Source organism: Triturus cristatus, chromosome 5_1 (assembly GCF_964204655.1).
Source record: "Triturus cristatus chromosome 5_1, aTriCri1.1, whole genome shotgun sequence".
NCBI classification, from domain to species: domain Eukaryota; kingdom Metazoa; phylum Chordata; class Amphibia; order Caudata; family Salamandridae; genus Triturus; species Triturus cristatus.
The window spans coordinates 66,559,357-66,572,216 of record NC_140587.1 but is presented as its reverse complement, the minus strand read 5'-3'; the positions used below and the strand labels follow the sequence as shown (position 1 = coordinate 66,572,216).

Below are 12,860 nucleotides of genomic sequence, written 5' to 3'. Positions count from 1 at the left end.
CATGAGGGCTAGTCGGCCCCCAGGGACCCTCAAAAGGCAAGAGGACTTCATGCCCAACCGAGAGCATGCCAGGAGGCATGTTGCAGAGTAGAGGATGTTGTGCTCTTCGATGAATGTGGTGAGTTGGCTGTTGAAGGCTTTCTTGATGACTTTTGCTGGGAACCGGAGCAGGGAGATGGGTCTGTAGTTTTTTGAGGTCGGTGGGGTCCGCCGAGGGTTTCTTCAGGAGGGGGTTGACCTCGGCGTGTTTCCAGTTGTGAGGGAACGTGGCGGTTGCCAGGGAGCGGTTGATGGTGTTGCAGAGCATGGGTGCGATGGTGTCGGCGGCTCTGTTGAAAATGTGGTGGGGGCAGGGGTCCATGGGGGCCCCAGATTGGATTGACTTCATCGCCTTCAGTGTGTCTTCGTAGGTGAGGGCTGCACAGTTGCCGATCGCTGTCTTCAGGGTGTCGGGGGTGGTTGGTGAGGGTTCAGTGTGTTGGTTGTCTTCATCGAAGTTGTTGTAGATGCTCTTGATTTTGTGGTGGAAAATGGTGCTGAGTTTGTCACAGAGGTCTTGTGAGGGAGGAATGTCAGTGGACTCGCTGGTGGGTTGGGCGAACTCCTTGATGATGTTGAAGAGTTCTTTGCTGTTGTGTGCGTGAGTGGAGATTCTGTCTTCAATCGCTTTTTTCCTTTTTTCCTCTCTGAGCCCCCAAAACACACCCTAAAATCATATTTGATCCAAATGCACACCCCAATTTCCATGATTGAACCCAAAACACACCCCATTATACACCCCAAATATCATCTCTGACACCCGAAACCCATACCCACGCTAAAAATCAAAAATACCCTATTACTGACCTCACACTGCATTGTAATGGAATGCGATGTAAAGGCACCTGCCTTGTTGGATTTGCTTCTCTGAAGGCATTATGATCTAATGCCTGCGTTGTAATGGACGTCTCCTGTGCCAAAGGCAAGTCATAGGCAAGCCCATCTGCGTCCATCTGCCCCTGGACCTCGCTAACCACCAAGGACCATTCCTCTCAGACTCTCTACCCCTACGACGCCAGCACCCTCCTCGCCATCAACCCTGGCTGCCACATCGCCTGCCAGGACCAACATCTGCTCCAGACCGGACATCGCCATTGTCTTCACTGACGGCTACTATATCACCTGCAAAGAGTACCCTGACCGTCCAGGAGGAGGCATTGCCATCAACTACAGAAGCACACGCCAACTGAGCACTCACTCTTATGACTCAACTGTGACCATGGTACACCTCAACTTCCAGATCCGGACCAGCCCCAACTCCATCCTCTTTGGCACTCTCATATGCAGGCATCCCAGGCCATGGACACCCATTCTCCGATACCATTGTAGACTTCATTGCACACCAGGCTCTCCCACCCACCCACCAACGACATCCCACTCGGCAAACTCAAGTTCCACCTGGACAACCCCAGTGACGAGAACACTGCCCCCTCCTGGGGAAGCTCCCCAACATCAGACTCAAGCAGCTAGTCACCGCAGCAAGCCACATAGCAGGACACATGGTCGAGCACGTCTCCCCCAACATTGGGACCTACAACTACAGCCACACCACCGGACTCTCCTGCACTGACCATCATTTTATACATCACGCCTTCACCATGCCCATCATACACAACCGCCATCATCACCACCCTCGCAGCTGGATCAAGGCGAAGGGAGTGACATCTCGTCAACTCCCTCAGCACCACCACTCGGCCAACGCTTAGAGACGATGAGACAGCACCGTGCAACCACCACCGATAAATCTCCAACTGCGACGACACCTGGGCACCCCTCAAGAATGGCATTGCGTCAGTACCTTACGACTGCATGATGGCAGGTGTAAGGGTAATGCAGTGCTACAGCTATAGGCTGGCCCCATTCATTGATGGAGTTTCATCATAGTTGTGACATGACTGCAGCAATGGGTGACTTTAGCGCAGACAGATAAGCCAGGATTCCAGACGTATCTGTCATTACTCGTGTCATGGAGCGCTGTCCAGTAAATACAGAGCATCCATGGTGTTGCAAGAAGGCGGCAGTGAAAAGTGTTGCAACGCTGTCTTGTTGCAGCGCTGCAACACTTTTCATTAGTGATTGTTGATTATTGATTGTGCGCAGTCCTGCCCAGCAACATTGCTCGCAGTGCGGTGCAGCAACAAAACCTGCTGAAATGAGGCCCCAAGGGTTTTCTCCATTTTTAAGACAAGCTATTTTCTGGCCTTAAAAAACTGCCTCTAACTGCAATTAGAGGCAGTTTTACTGGTCCTCAAAACTTAAGGAATCCCCTTGTAAATATCGCTAAGTGGGGTTAGCGGCTGTTTTTGCACGGGAACGTCTCCCTTGCATGTCATTATCGCTATCAGAAGTGGCAATCTTTATAATGGCTGTTTTTGCCGAAAACTGCCGCTAACAGCGGTTATCAGCAGCTTGTACATAAGGTGATACAAATCTCGACGCAAAACTGTTGGAAAAGTGCTGCTAATGCAGAGTTAACTCCTTGTACATATGCCCCCAGGTTTTTCCTGTGTCAATCAATCACGGATTTGTGGAGCGCACTACTCACCCATGAGGGTCACAATGCACTGGGGGTAGGGGGATATGGGCAGCTCCATGGTCATCTGAAGAGCCAGGTCTAGAGATCCTTTCTGAATAGGTGCAGTGTTGAGCTTTGTCACTAAGTAACTATCATTCAAGGTTATGGATTTCAGTTGCGGCACCTTGCGAGGTGCAAGGGCAACGCAAAACTATGGTGAGTATACCTCATTATCCTAATGTAGAAAGCTGGCCTTAGCAGAGGTTACCAAACATACCATACAACAACTTCTCCTAATGTAAAATTTAAGTTCATCCTGATCAGAGATTATACCTACAAAATCACCAATATTATTCTGACCTTTCTCAAAGCCTCTTCACCTTCTGAGAGAGATATCATGATAAAGTATGATGCCCTTCCCCGCTGAGGGATTGTGACTCCCAAATCAGAAGGCAAATTCCTAGACCAGGCCAACCTGCTTGGTGTATACAACCTCGAGGTCCATTTTTGTAAGCCATAAAGTGTGCTTAGATCCCGGTGTACCATAGAATATTATTGCCACTAAAATGTATTTAAAGATTTAAAATGTCATTCCTCTGGTTCTCCTTATTGGATTTTTGTCATTTTGATGAAATTTCCCTTTTTAAAATGTACTTGATTTTTTCGAATTCGATTTGGGTTTTATATTGTTCGGTATTATTACTTTATTACTGTTTCAGTCCCGCATAAATAATGTATGCATTTTCATAGATTACGTCGGTGTGCTCTGTGTCATAGCTACCGGGGATTGAGCTCATGTACATTTAGTGACTCTTGCAGTACACTCTGGCAGTTGGTGTTATTATCCCTTAAGGAGGGCGACTGCCCACCCCAGATAATAATACACTTTGTTACAATAGACCTGAGAGCATAGGGGCATCTCAGAATCCTCTGCAGTGTTATATAAAGACGTGCATATTTGGACTGTGGTGGTGCAAGGGGACTAGGAGCACTGCAGGAACATTGGTTTCGTGTTCTTGGCCACACAGGAGCAGCAGCAGCACCCTCCCCTCCCAAAAATCAAAGAGCAATGTTTGTTTAAAATTCAAAAGAGCACCTTAAGTCTTCCAGGTGAGTGGATTTATGATCTGGGGAGGATTTCTTTTAAACATTTTGAATTAAATGGAATATAACTATGTTTCCTCTTCATTTGCTTTCTGATTCTCCACTATAACCAATGTGTGCTACAGGGGGGTGAGAATTCTCCACATAAGGGGTCTCTTTTTCTGCAAGGAAGTTGTTTTTTTGTTTGTTATATGTCAGCATCTGACCTAGTACATTCTTGTTTTATCCCACATCATAATGAGGAGCTTTAAAGTATGTTTTGAATGCTTAATTCTGGGATCAGCATCAAAATGTTAAGGCTTAATCAGCCAACAGTAGACCAAACTGGGACTCACTTGTTGAAACTTTAAAGATCATCTAGACTTTCATGGAGACACATTCATGGCAAGCCTGAAGTCCACCATTTCCTTGAGAGACAGTCTTGAACTTCACTTTGGTCCAACCCATCCTCCAATGGACTTCACAGTGAGGGCAGGCATGCCTACTGCCATGGTTCTATGTCAACGAGGGTTTCATCCTGTCTTTGACATAAACTGGTCTGTATGGGTGTCTATTTACCTTTATTCCTTGTACAACACCTCTCCCATTAAACACCCAATCAATAGCTATCCATGAAAAACACAGACCCATAGTAGATGCGTCAGTGTCAAATTAAGTTTAATAATTATTTCACTGTACATTATAAAGCAGCTCCGCATTGTTTATGCTATTGGGTTTGCTGTCGAAGGAAAACCCTGCTTTCTTGTGTTTTGACATCATCAGCACAATGTGGCAGCTATTTTCCATGATCTTATATTCAAAGAGGTGTTTACACCTCAGGCCAAGAAAGAGAAACAAAGCAGGAATGACCGGAAGCACCTGGTGATGTCCCACTGATAGTAGATGGTTAGCTAGTTGGGAGTCTCCTGAGGGCGTCACTGATGGTCATCAGTGTGGAAAGGAAGAAGGATGACCTCGAGCTGAGGCCCCAATGGATGATCCAAAACTTCCAGATGCATCTCAGATGGGAGGTGAAACCTGGTCTCTCTGGTTCAGGCACAGGTGTGTTCATAATTAAACAGCCCTTGATGGTGGAAAGGAAGTGATAAAACTGAAGGAGTCATACATTCAAAGTCAACCAGGGTTTGAGCAGGCTGAAGTGTGTTAGTTACACTATTGGTGCATCACATATAAACACAGGGACTTGATATGTGATCTGCATTTATATTTAGTGGCAGGATATACATTGACTGTACAATAATAATTTGGTATTGTTATTTAAAATAGAGAGGTGACACTAGATTTCATTTTCCTGCATGGTTACACATGAAGTCGGCAATAGTAGCTCATCAGGAGGAGAACCTTCTCTGACCACAAGCCAATATCTTTGGGTGGTTGAAGGGCCTGGGATTGGATCACTTAATGCATCAAGCACAGGAAACCATCTCATACACCCAGGCACCAAAAATGGCTTAATATGGAGGTTGGTGGTCCCAAAACAGCTCAAACAGCCCTAAGCACATTGCCCATGTGTATTCCTTTGTCCCAGAGAGGTTGACAAGATTTCATCCGCTTCTTTCTTACGGTGTTCCACTTCACAAGTCCAGACTCTGAATTACTGCATAAGAGGTGTAATTAATGGTCTCAAAGCTTCTCGGCAGGTGAGCACTGTAAATCATAAGTGTAGGCGTGCGTCCCGGCCAGGTAGAATGATTGACAGAAATCTTCAGAAGCGCATCCTTTCAAAGTATACTGTTGCACATCTCCCCCTTTAGAAGAAACACACAGACAATATTCAGTCATTAGCAATGTTGTTAAATAATTGTTTTTTTTCCATTTTGCAAAGAATTCATGCCTATCCTAGTTCCAAAATTCCCAAGATCTCAGATTGGCCACTAATACAGATGCTGCAAATTGTTAGAAGCAACCTGGACTGGATTCCAGGCTCTGGGATTTCAGGCTGAATTATGACTGTCACAAAAGGTCCATACATGTCCTTATGGTGGGAATTTAGAGGTCTGCATGGAGCAAGGAAACTATTGGCCTGACACATAAGTAATAATTTCAGCTTTACACTGTCAACAATAAATGTCAATCACCCACACTATTTTATGGAGTTTACCAAAGGACTCTTTTTATATTTTATTGCTTTTTGGAAAACTTGTTCAACCTTTTCTTTTACAATAAATGTTTTTTCAACTGATTACCAATGCCCAGAAATGCTAAGTTTTTTTCAGCAAATCTTGTAATGAACTGTACCACATTCAAGACAGAAAATAAAACTTTTTTATTGTAATGTTGTATCTCCTTATGCAAACTTTTCTGGTGCACTTGAATTTTCAGGCATAATTCTTAAAATAAGACTTCACCTTGGTGATGAGCCCATCAGTGAGAGTTAACAATCATTTTACGATCCTCTATGCTCCCAATGTTATAAAGTGGCAATATATATGATTCATATTTATTTCTGCTGGGGATAAGGCAGCAACAATGCACTCCTGTGGTTCCAACAGGTAATTTGGAGGAGGCCGACTGGACTATGCCACCCTGAACAACTTGCACAGCGTGCCCTGTATTTATGGAATCACCTGAGAGAACCCGTCCTCCAAAATAGCTGAGACACACACACTCATGTCCACACGGTAGGTATTGTGTCTCTTCATGGCAGTGTTGTGGCTGTCTGTTGTGTCAGTCTCCAGTGGTGAATTACAGAACCTGCCAAGGTGAGTATGTAGCTCGCTGTGCTCGCATAGAGCTCTGGGCACAAGAGTGGACTACTGCTGTTAGGAAATCTGGATTATAACCTTCCTGACCACCTGCCTTTTACTGCATTCCATAGCATCTCATTATTTCAGAGGGTGTTCTTGTTCTTCTGTGATGTGTGATGGACATTTAATTATACCGTAAAGGTAAGAATTGCAGGCACTGAAGGAGTTATATTGTTTGGCCTCTACTTCTGCATCCTCTCATCTCTTCCACCATTAGGCAGGACAATCAAATATTCTATGAACAGCAATCCTCTGAATCAATATTGATTAGGTGGAACAGAGTTGTGCCACTGACCCAGATGTACCCACTCTGTAAGGCTCTGGATGACTCGGGCAGCAGCAGGGTCCTCCCTCCTAAACCCAGCCATGGCTGCAGACGTCCCTGGAGGGAACATACCTTGCAGACATCTGGGCATGCTTTGAGCCAAATCACAGGCTCACACGCCCTCCACTCTGGAGCCCACTACTGCCCATTCTCTGAACTCGTCTCTGCTTTCCGATGTGTGAACGGAGCCTGCTGCCTGCTGGGCATCTGTAATTGCTGCCAGTGCTGCACAATGACATCACATAATGCTAATGTCTCCACAGCCCATCACAGGTGCCCTGTGCTGTTCTGCGAGGTGCACACGGAGAACTATGGCCTCTGGCTCAGCAGTGTCTACCATAATGATGAAAACAATGTTTTAACATATTTAATACAAATCAGAGATCTGCTTATATATAACAATTTCCCTCCAATTAATGGCTTTCTGGATAAAAAGAGTAACAATAAAACATGCAGAAGGATCATTTAATGCTTCATAGTGAAATAGGGATAAAAATACCTATAGCTTAGAAAAATGTTACAAAACATGTTCTGTTTACTCCAACTACCTCACAGGCAAAATATCATACTCTAGGGGCACGACCTCATATTAGGAAAAGCCACCAAATGATGCATTGTACCAAATTTGAGTCTTGTAAAAAGTGGGCCTGGGAATAGTTCGTTGATTTCTCTTACGCCAAACTCTATAAAGCAGACAAAAATAACTCTGCCACATAGTTCTGCAAGCAGCGACGTGCATTCGTTTGTGCCATTCACACAGATTTTTTGCACCCAGTGTTTGTCGCAGTGCAAACGGCAGCATTCGCAGGGCACGAGGGCGCTGCTCCTTTCTGCAGCTCGAGGAGATTTTCTCCTCTAGTGGCACATTCCTCAACACAAGCGGTTGGTTCCAAACGAGAGCAGTCGTGACCATCAGCGGCCGCCAGCATTGAGAAGGCTCACTAGGATGTGGTCTAGCATTGGAATTTGCTTGGTTGCCAAATTTTGCAGAGTGGAGTTTTTCCCGACTCCGTGAGCTCCGCAAAACGCGGAATGAAGAAATATCTGCGAACACAGCGTCCCTGTCAGTGCTGAAAAATGGTTCTTAGTAAGTGACAGTACTTGGGTGGGATCTGAACATATGGGTAATTTAAACATCAAACTAAAATAAGAACTAATTTATGATAGCCGAGAGTTATGTGATACATTATCCAGATGTAAGCAGCTACAGGATAATAGATGTGGTAAAACTGGTTTACTCTCTTGCCCACATAGAAAAGCATAATAACAAAGGTCTTGTCAAGAGTATGTCCTCCATGTACTGAGGACGAACCTACTGATGTGCGATCACAGCTGAGGGAGAACCGGAGAGGAATATTAATCATTTAAAAAAAAGAACGATTTCCTCAGCTTGCAGGGCTGTACTAGGAAGAAAGCCATAGGCCATCTTCATGGGAAGCAGAAGCCACCCCTCTAGCCTTATAAATCTCCACTATTTCTAAAATGTGTTGGCTACCTAGCTTAGATTAGAACCTAAAAATCCCATTTGAATTTTGCTCTTTTTGTCTTTGGCATTTAATACCTGTTGTGCCAAGAGCTATTACCTGTTAATAGAACCTCCAAGTAGCAAAACTGATTTACGTTAACAATTGGGTTATTATCATTAAAAAGGATGTAAATGGTTTGTGTTTTAGCCCACACATCATTGTAAAAGTTTCAGACCTGTTGATCTCCATATTTTTAAAATACATAAACTATCCAAAGGCACTCATCAATTTCTGCAGACCAAGCAGAGTTCTGGACAGCATGACAGCGTCGTCAGGACGCACTGGCATACAGGGAGAATCAGCCTGGAATGACTGCAAAGACTTATCCAATCCATTGATAAGAAGCATTTTCAACGCAATAGGTCTCGCATTTGTGAGTGTTTAAGCTATTGCCATTGAAAACGTCAATGCCTCTTATTTATGTGTTTTTAAAAGGAACACAAATATAAAAGGATTTGTTGTTTTTATTGCCAAGAGCTCAAACTCTCGCAAATGCAATACCGCTAGAAGAGTGGCCACGCCTTTTTTAGATGCTGTTCGCAAATTCAGGTTACTTTGAGCAGCGTCTAAACAAAGGGGCGTGGCCACCATTACAGTGAAAGCATGTAGGGTACTTTTACCCAAAGTAAAAAAAAAAAGTAATTTCAAAAGCTCTGTAGCTTTGCCACTAAAGTGAATACGGACCGCGTTGTACATTACATAATTAAATAAGCACGCCGCTATAAGGCGAACCGCGCTGTATATTAAATAAGATTGGCCACTATGAAGTGGACCACGCTGTAATTTGAATAATAAAAATATATTACAATTTAAAACAAAGAGGGCGGGAGCTCCGATGACAAAGCGTGCATGTGCACCAATGCCATGGGGGGAATAGGGAAAGAGCATTAAAGAAAACAGTGCTCGCTAACTTATAAAGCAGACCGTGTAACAACCGAAGTAAAAGGGCCAGTCCTCATGGGAAGTTACAAGTAAGGTGGTACTAAGGCAGGACTAACAAGCCTATGTACGAATTAGAAGCCAGCATTTATAAAGGGTAATGACATAAGCCAATGACAAATAGGAGCAGAGAGTGGGTGGGGCTTCAGTAGCATACTCTCATACAGCATGCCTCGCAGAGCGAGCAGCGCATGCACGCTGGCCTTAGGCTCAACCAAAAAAGCTGGTATTTTACCCAATATTACGTCGTCAACAATAGGTGTTCAAGAAGGGCTCTGTTAGGTCACTTCTGACTTGGTTGTAGAGTATATGTTTTGTTTGCTTACTGATTTTTTCCAGTAGACTTTAAAATCACTAGATCCTGAATGTGCCTGTCACTGACAGTGGACAGTCAGTCAATCATTAACTGCGGCTTTATAGTGCGTGTGTCCATCAGGAAAGTAGGGGTGTACTGAGCTGGTGAGTGACTGTGAATGAGTGAAGGTGGGGGGTGTGCACACGATAGCTGGAGGTGAGAGACTGAAGGAGGGAAATGGACACAAAGGGCCCGATTCACAGAACTAACTTAAGACAAAATCCTAAACTTAGTACCATTTTGGTATTCACAGAATGCACTTACTACTTTTGGTATTCACAGAATGGAATTCCAGCCCGGAGGCGGAGCTTCCGGCCCAGAGACGGGGCTTCCGGGCCGGAGGCGGAGCTTCCGGCCCAGAGGTGGAGATTTTGGCCATGGCTAAATCTCCGCCACTGGCCGGAATCCCCACTTCCGGCCGGAAGCTCCGCCTCCGGGCCGGAATTTCCGGCCCGAGTGCGGACGTAAAGTTAGTAGTCTTAAATCCATTCTGTGAATACCAAAAGTAGTAAGTGCATTCTGTGAATACCAAAAGTAGTAAGTGCATTCTGTGAATACCAAAAGTAGTAAGTTTAGGATTTTGTCTTAAGTTAATTCTGTGAATCGGGCCCAAAGTAAGGGGCAGAGGAAGGAGGGAGTTCATGTGTACAAGGGGGCTGTGTGTGAATGATTAGGAAAGGCTAATCTATTCCTTTTATCCTGTGGATTACAGAGAGCGAGTTTTGGAAACAGCAGGGGTATCCCTAGGATTACACCTCACATACGTACCTACCCATGAAAAAGCACACTTATCCCATGGGCTGTATCGCTCTATGGTAAGTAGGCATGCCTAGTTGGCATGTTACAGAGCTCTCCTTAGCTTCTAAAAAAGCAATACATCCCTCTGATGACAAAGTGGGAGAGATCTGAGATGCCAATCACTACCACGATACGGACATCAAATGTTTTTGTTAGCCCCCAATTAAAGCCATCAGTAGTGCCTGAGACAGCACAACTATCCCTCCGTTTCCACTGCACTCACTAACCCACGTTCACAGGGCAGTCATTAAAGACGACGATGGAACACGGAAACCCCATCACTCAAGGAGCAGATTCTCACTGATGTTGGAAACAGCAGTGCCGTGTCTTCTGTTGAAATAATCATGTACAAACCTACCCAACCACCGGGAGGCGCCTTGAGGCCTTGATGGGTGTGTGAAGCACTCTACGGATAACCATGGGAATGCAGAGTGATCCTCGTGATCAGGGCTGGCTTCGGAGGTGGCGGCACCCGGTGCAACAGTGTTTTTTTCGGGGCCCCACCATGACGTCCTTCATGACTCCCTCACTACCACTCCCCTACAGTGCCCCTCATCTCTCCATAGTCTCGCCCTGCTCGTGATACATATCTGTCAGCAGTGAGACAGAGAGTAGTACCTGCTAAAGTTTCACAGCGAAGTCACTAACACCACCACTCCCCCTCAGTTTACAAAGTACTCGGTAACGACAGGGACTGCAGACCTCCCCCCACCACACCGAACCTGGCACCAGAGATGTCCGGTTCTCCAGTGTCTGGAGCAGGACTTCCACTCACTACTGATTATGTTCTTGCCCCCATTTTACTACTGCTAATCCATTTTCAATGATAAATAATGCAGAACTACAGATACCAGAATACAAAGCGGCGTGGGAAAAAAAAAGTAACTTTTTCGTAAGCAGCACAGCCGCGCGCCTTAAGAAAAGTGTATACAATCGAAAGAAGCAGCTATGGACAGACAGACAGAGTGTTAGACAGACAGACAAAGTGTTAGATAGACAGACAGAGTGTTAGATAGACAGACAGAGTGTTAGACAGACAGACAGAGTGTTAGGCAGACAGACAGAGTGTTAGATAGACAGACAGAGTGTTAGACAGATAGATTGTTAGACAGACAGAGTGTTAGACAGACAGACAGAGTGTTAGACAGATAGATTATTAGACAGACAGAGTGTTAGACAGACAGACAGAGTGTTAGATGGACAGACAGACAGAGTGTTAGATAGACAGAGTGTTAGATAGACAGATAGAGTGTTAGATAGAAAGACAGACAGACAGTGTTAAATAGACAGACAGAGTGTTAGACAGACAGGCAGGCAGTTAGATAGACAGACAGAGTGTTAGATAGACAGACAGAGTGTTAGACAGACAGACAGAGTGTTAGGCAGACAGACAGAGTGTTAGACAGATAGATTGTTATACAGACAGAGTGTTAGACAGACAGATAGACAGAGTGTTAGATGGACAGACAGACAGCGTGTTAGATAGACAGACAGAGTGTTAGACAGATAGACAGGCAGTTAGATAGACAGAGTGTTCGATAGACAGACAGAGTGTTAGATGGACAGACAGACAGAGTGTTAAATAGACAGCGTGTTAGACAGACAGGCAGACAGTTAGATAGAAAGACAGACAGACAGTGTTAAATAGACAGACAGAGTGTTAGACAGACAGGCAGGCAGTTAGATAGACAGACAGAGTGTTAGACAGACAGACAGAGTGTTAGGCAGACAGACAGAGTGTTAGACAGATAGATTGTTAGACAGACAGAGTGTTAGACAGACAGACAGAGTGTTAGATGGACAGACAGACAGAGTGTTAAATAGACAGCGTGTTAGACAGACAGGCAGACAGTTAGATAGAAAGACAGACAGACAGTGTTAAATAGACAGACAGAGTGTTAGACAGACAGGCAGGCAGTTAGATAGACAGACAGAGTGTTAGATAGACAGACAGAGTGTTAGACAGACAGACAGAGTGTTAGGCAGACAGACAGAGTGTTAGACAGATAGATTGTTAGACAGACAGAGTGTTAGACAGACAGACAGACAGAGTGTTAGATGGACAGACAGACAGCGTGTTAGATAGACAGACAGAGTGTTAGACAGATAGACAGGCAGTTAGATAGACAGACAGAGTGTTCGATAGACAGACAGACAGAGTATAGATAGACAGACAGACAGATAGAGTGTTAGATAGACAGACAGAGTGTTAGATAGACAGACAGAGTGGTAGAAAGACAGACAGAGTGTTAGACAGATAGATTGTTAGACAGACAGAGTGTTAGACAGACAGACAGAGTGTTAGACAGTCAGACAGAGTGTTAGACAGATAGATTGTTAGACAGACAGAGTGTTAGACAGACAGACAGAGTGTTAGACAGATAGATTGTTAGACAGACAGAGTGTTAGACAGACAGACAGAGGGTTAGATGGACAGACAGACAGAGTGTTAGATAGACAGACAGAGTGTTAGACAGATAGATTGTTAGACAGACAGAGTGTTAGACAGACA

The 12,860-nt window shown here is 44.7% G+C and overlaps 1 protein-coding gene across 2 annotated transcripts in view; it reads right to left on the bottom strand.

The window, feature by feature from the left end:
- Positions 1–5,257: 5,257 nt before the first annotated feature.
- The window catches only part of LOC146830194 (phospholipase A2 inhibitor gamma subunit B-like), a 76,208-nt gene continuing 68,605 nt past the window's right edge, over positions 5,258–12,860 (bottom strand). For both annotated transcript variants that reach the window (XM_085604027.1, XM_085604028.1), the window contains exon 5: positions 5,258–5,406. In XM_085604027.1, coding sequence (XP_085460153.1) covers positions 5,282–5,406 — 125 coding nt within the window. In that variant the 3' untranslated portion in view covers positions 5,258–5,281. The remainder of the gene's footprint in view (positions 5,407–12,860) is intronic.